Here is a 5581-nt window from a genome sequence, read left to right as displayed (position 1 = left end):
ATGTTTCCATATTACATGAGCTAGAATGGTAAGTGTTGATTCATCCACAGAGAGGTTGATGTGGGTCTCCGTAGTCACGGTGATTTGGATCGTAATAATAGAGTTCCATAGTTTCTTAATTTCTTTTCTTATTGGAAAATTCCTCCTTCTTTTCTTGTTATCATTATGAGAGATTTATAATATGTCAGTATGACGCCACAAAGCGTCAGCAAAGATTATGGGCATAAAGTATCATTGAGAATTGACCCCATGTGTCATCCACAGAGCCTAATTCATCTCTCAATCAAAACAAAACAACACTCAAAAAGTGGGCATGCCAAACCACAAAACCAAAAAGTAATCTAAGAAAACAAAGGGGGGGAATTATGGGTCCCTTTCACAATCCATTACTACCTACTCAGGCCCCAGATATACTGAATGGTGTCTCATGTTAATAGTCAATTATAATACTATAGATTAACTTTTTTGACAGCTAATTGACCTTCTATAATCCTCTAACAACAACCATGTTCAACAGCTCAGGTATTCACTAACAGACCATTAATTAAAACAATAAAGGTAGATTTGAAAAATAAATGTAATTCATTTCATAGTTTTCTAAAACGCCAAATAACTGTCTCGTGGAAATAGAAAGACTATTTTTGAAAGACCATCAGTTTCAGTATAGCAAATCTAAATACAAAGAATAAGAAAAATAGCTACTAACAAGGCAATATTGCAAATCGTACAAGATAGGAACAAGAGCAACAAAATAATGTGATAATGGAATAAACATAATAAATAACAAATGATGATAGGTAAAAAGCAAGAATTACAACAATACAGCTAGTACAATGACAAACACCAATAAACCAAAATTCTCGGAAAGCAAGACAATATTCCACTGTCCACTAAATTCAGTCCACCATAGGAACCAGAGGATATAATATCTTCTTTATTTGCTTCAACTGTCTAAAATGGCAACAACCTTTTAAAAGCTTTTGCTTTTCATAAGTATCATTTATTAGTACAGTGCTATGTGCTAACCACAAAACCACTACACTTCAATGTAATCCTTCTGTCTCTTAATTAATAGTACCTTTTATGTACTATTTGATGAGTGTAAAAACATTTTAAAAGACTCACTTGATAGTTAAGTCACTATTTTAAGGAGTGGGGGGGACACTACTAATGTTGTAACATTATAATCATGCCAAACTTTTTATTTTCTTTCATCTTGTTTATACTTTCCTAACAACAACAAAGTCCTGGAGCAAAAGCCTATTGATTCACCAGTTTGCTAACCTACTTTGTCGGCTATGTGCACTCTGTAACCAAAATAGAGCTCTGGACTTAAAACCACCCACTTTTAGAAGTTTGGAAGGCGGCGCCTAAACTAGTGAGCGACATTCCACACATGAAAATTTATGAGCTTTTTTTTCTCATTTGCTGGTTGGCTCATGGACACTGCACCTCTGATATTCACATTGGTTATCAGGTAAGTCTTGCTATACCAACATCATATTGCAAAGGATTCATAGGCAGGGCTTTTCTAATGGAAACTGATCACAACCAAATTGGACCAAATTTTAGAGGTGGAATCAGTGTTGAAGCCAATAATGATAAATACACATGTTCACTTGATGTTTTTCTGGGAGATGTCAAGGTTTGGAGTTCTGGTCATTTGTCACAATTCTACACAATAGACAAATGTACACTTGAGCTAACTCAGTATGGAGACTTATTGTTGAAAGGGGGTCTAGATGACAGAGTTGGATGGAAAGCTGGAACTTCAGGACAAGGTGTCAAGGTAATTAATTGTCAATCTTTGGATATAAGTTGTATATGCAAACAAAAGGGAAATAGCATTTCTTAGTATATGTTTTTGGAGGTAAAACTATAAAAAGAACAAATTATTATGTGCAACAATGCTAATATATGACTTCTTCTGCAGAGACTGAACTTACTTGGGACAGGTAATTTGGTGTTAGTTGATGCTATGAACTTGATTAAATGGCAAAGTTTCAATTTTCCAACTAATATTATGCTTTGGGGTCAGAGACTAAGCTCAAGAACTCGGTTAACATCCTTCCCTAGCAACTCTAGTTTGTCATATTCTTTTGAGATTCAGTATGACAAGATTGCATTGTACTTATACTCTGGAAAATCGAAGTACTCGTATTGGGAATATACACCTTTGGAATTAGATGGCCTGAATATCACATATGTTGAGTTAACTTCTAACGCGCTGGAGATATTCAACAACGAAAATCGTAGAATTGGAAGGATAACATCAGACAAGCCAGAGCCCTTGAGATTTTTAGCATTGGGAAATAGCACAGGGAATTTGGGATTCTACTATTACTCATCTGACAAAGGAAAGTTTGAAGCTTCATATCAAGCACTAAACACTAGTTGTGATCTTCCGTTGGCATGTAAACCTTACGGTATATGTACATTTTCAGAGAAGTGTTCTTGCATAAGACTAATAAAAAGAGGAGATGGATTGCTTTCTGATTGCACTGAAAATGTAAGAATTTGTGGAAGAAATGATTCCCAAATGCTAGAATTACAAGGCGTTACGAGTGTATTAAGAAGCAATCCTTATAAGGTCAATGTGACCAAAGAAATATGTGCAAATCTGTGCTTGGATAACTGTACATGTGTTGCAGCATTACATTTTTCTTATGAGAATGATCCCGCGAAACCTGGAGAATGCTATGTGTATGGACTAGCTAGAGGAGTTAAACAAATCGAAAGAGATGGAAGATTGAGTTATATGGTGAAGGTACCAAAGGGAACTGATCAAGGTCATGATAAACACTCTCATTGGAAGAAATGGATTCCATTAGTTGTAGGAGTGGTTGATGGAGTTGTTTTGTTACTTGTTTTAGGAGGAGTTGGATACTATGTAATACGAAAGAGAAGAAAGTCGTGCGTAGATACTGGTCACAGCAATTGATATTGTATAGATAAAATTTTGTTTTCAAGATAACATTTTCTACATCGAGATAGCAATTAACCGATTCTCATGAAAAATCAAGGATGAAGCTCGAGTGACAGATACTAAACTTGTAACCAAAAACTTAAATTTTTGAACTTGGCTTGGCTTGGCTTGGCTTGATGAATTGCCTGAGATTGAGCAGAATTCGAAGAAATAGAAGTTTCATAGGTATGCAAGCAATCTTTTCAGGGTTAAAATGTTGTTACTTCACAAGAGATTTTTCGATTCCTAAACTGACATGTTGAATTTGTTGATGTCTAAGGTTAGAGAGAAACGTCCACGATATTCAATACTTCAAAAATTGACTTACAAAATGCGCGGCCAAATGTCCCTAGTATAAAATATATGAAGTTATTTTGCTCAATTTGTAAACTAGATTCTTTCAATTCTCTTTTGATTTGTTGTAACTTAGATAACGAGAGATTCATGTTTCATCTAAGTTCTTTTTAGCTCAGTGACTATTTACCTTGAACAAACAAAAATCTACACTTGTAATATCTGGTGCTTAGCAATTACATACCAGTTCTTTCCTCATTTTCTGCCTTTTTTTTTATGGTTTCCCACCAGTGGCGGATCCAGGATTTTGAGGCGGTGGGTGCCACATTTTATGAATAATAGCGTGATTTCGAAATTTACATAGGAGAACTCTAATAGCCCGTTTGGCCCCAAAAGTGGTATTTGATCATAATTTTTAGGAGAAAACGAGTGTTTTTGGCAAGTAGCAAAAACTGTTTTTCAAAATCTAAAAGAAATAGATTTTCCTTGAAAAAGTGTTTTTTTTTTTTTTAATAATAGATTTTTTTATCTGGTTGATAAAAATTACAATTGGATATGGTTGATAAAAATTAATAACCATTATCAATAGAAATTGAGAAATAATTTTTTAAAAAGATTGACCAAATACTAATTGCGATTCATAAGTGTTTTTAAAATCAATTGATCAAACAGAAACTGATACTTATCAAAAATATGTATTTTTAAAAACACTGTTGGAAAAGAAAAAGAAAAGAAAGAAATCTCAAAATAATTTCATTTTAAAAGCTTGTTCAAACAAAGTATAAATTTTTTATCATTAAAATTAGCATACTTAGCATGTTGGTTTGTTTTAATATTAAAGGATGTCATGGGTTCGAATCTCGTCAACGTTAATATTCTTTTGTCAAATAACAAAAAGGTGTGTTAATTATATTTGTAAGAAAAAATGTATTAGTCAAGATTCGAACCGTTGACCTTAGGGGCCCTAACTTGACGGCATGACATTGGGCTACATGATAATTTGTTAATGGGGGTGGCATGTACTATATTTATACCAATTCTGATACATACATACCTATATATATAGAGTTCCGACCGAAATCACTTGGTGCCATGGCACCCCCATGTTACTACGTAGATCCGCCCCTATTTCCCACCCCATGTCCGGTATCCACATTGAAGTCTGACTAAATCTGAATTTGTGCCGAAAAGTCCCACATTAAGGGGGGAAAGCACTCCCTAACAAAGGCGGCTTCATACCAAAGGGGGTTTGATAGTATGTATGGGTCCACGAATAGTTACTGGACCAGGTCGCTTGATAGAAAATAAATGCAGAAATTAAACAACAAAAGATAAAACAGACACAACAGTTTTATGTGGTCGCTTGATAGAAAATAAATGCAGAAATTAAACAACAAAGGATAAAACAGACACAATAGTTTTATGTGGTAACTCCTTTACTCAAGGGAGGAGAAAACCACAACCTGTAATCATATATGATTATCAACCCAACTCCATTTAACTATAAAAGGGGCAAACATTCAGATTACAAACTAACCTATGAATTAAAACTCTTTAATCCCCTCCCCTTCACTGTAGCAACTCTACTACCAGTCAGGGGCGGAGGCAGCATATAATGAGGGGGTTCATCCAAACCCCTTCGGTGAAAAATATTACTATTTATACATGGTTAAAATTATTTTTTAGGTATGTCTAATAGATGTCGAATCCCCTTCCACTAGTTCGTGTGTTTACTTCTCAAATTATGAACCCCTTTATTAAAAATTTCTGGCTCTGCCACTACTACCAGTAACTTCTAAGCAATAGCTCTATTGCCCAGTAAACCAACTACTCTAGTCGATCTAGACTTCAAGAACCCAACATAGCTAACTCTAGCTAATCTTTGTTGTATTCTCATATGAAAAACTGATCTAGTTTATTTATAACTTAGGAATAGATCTTACAAGATTAACCATTGAAATACAAATCCTAACAATAACTAAGAACAATGATAACTCTATCAGGCTTGTCCTTAAGCAGTATTCCATTGCGAGATGCTTTTTCCTTTTTGTGAGAAATCTTTATGAAAAAGCTTGTTTGTGATATGTGAGGATAGACATCTTATAGGATGAGCACAAACATACACGACAATTTCATTGGCTGAGGCCCTGTTGTACCGTGGGAGCCGCACACCAACCACAACACAGGTTTTGCAGGTTTTTGGACAACTGTAGTTTTTTTCTATACGGAATTCACAGTCTCGTTAAGGATCAGGTCCAAAGTTTGTTCAATCATCAAAACTTCATACATTGGTTAAAATAACAAGACTCGAACCCAAGACTT

The 5581-nt window shown here is 34.8% G+C and overlaps 1 protein-coding gene across 3 annotated transcripts; it reads left to right on the top strand.

Moving 5' to 3' along the window:
* The first annotated feature begins 1010 nt into the window (after positions 1-1010).
* Positions 1011-3450, top strand: LOC125871880 (G-type lectin S-receptor-like serine/threonine-protein kinase SD2-5). 3 transcript variants are annotated; one of them, XM_049552580.1, is made up of 3 exons: positions 1011-1477; positions 1573-1789; positions 1934-3450. In XM_049552580.1, exons 1-3 carry the CDS (start codon positions 1407-1409, stop codon positions 2939-2941), a joined length of 1296 nt encoding a protein of 431 aa, XP_049408537.1. In that variant the 5' UTR covers positions 1011-1406; the 3' UTR covers positions 2942-3450. The 3 variants fall into 3 exon arrangements, with proteins under 3 accessions (XP_049408537.1, XP_049408538.1, XP_049408536.1); XM_049552581.1 differs by having other exon boundaries at positions 1012-1378; positions 1478-1789; XM_049552579.1 differs by having other exon boundaries at positions 1012-1789.
* Positions 3451-5581: the final 2131 nt, after the last annotated feature.

Source organism: Solanum stenotomum, chromosome 7 (assembly GCF_019186545.1).
Source record: "Solanum stenotomum isolate F172 chromosome 7, ASM1918654v1, whole genome shotgun sequence".
Taxonomy (NCBI): Eukaryota; Viridiplantae; Streptophyta; class Magnoliopsida; order Solanales; family Solanaceae; genus Solanum; species Solanum stenotomum.
The sequence above is the reverse complement of the archived record's forward strand: the minus strand, read 5'-3'. Positions and strand labels throughout refer to the sequence as shown.

What these genes read in the sequence shown, in the direction of transcription:
- LOC125871880 (XM_049552579.1), top strand. Translation starts at nt 1,397, where the DNA reads ATGAAAATTTATGAGCTTTTTTTTCTCATTTGCTGGTTGGCTCATGGA. An exon ending in CTTCAGGACAAGGTGTCAAG is followed by an intron (nt 1,790 to 1,933) that starts GTAATTAATTGT and finishes CTTCTTCTGCAG; the next exon opens with AGACTGAACTTACTTGGGAC.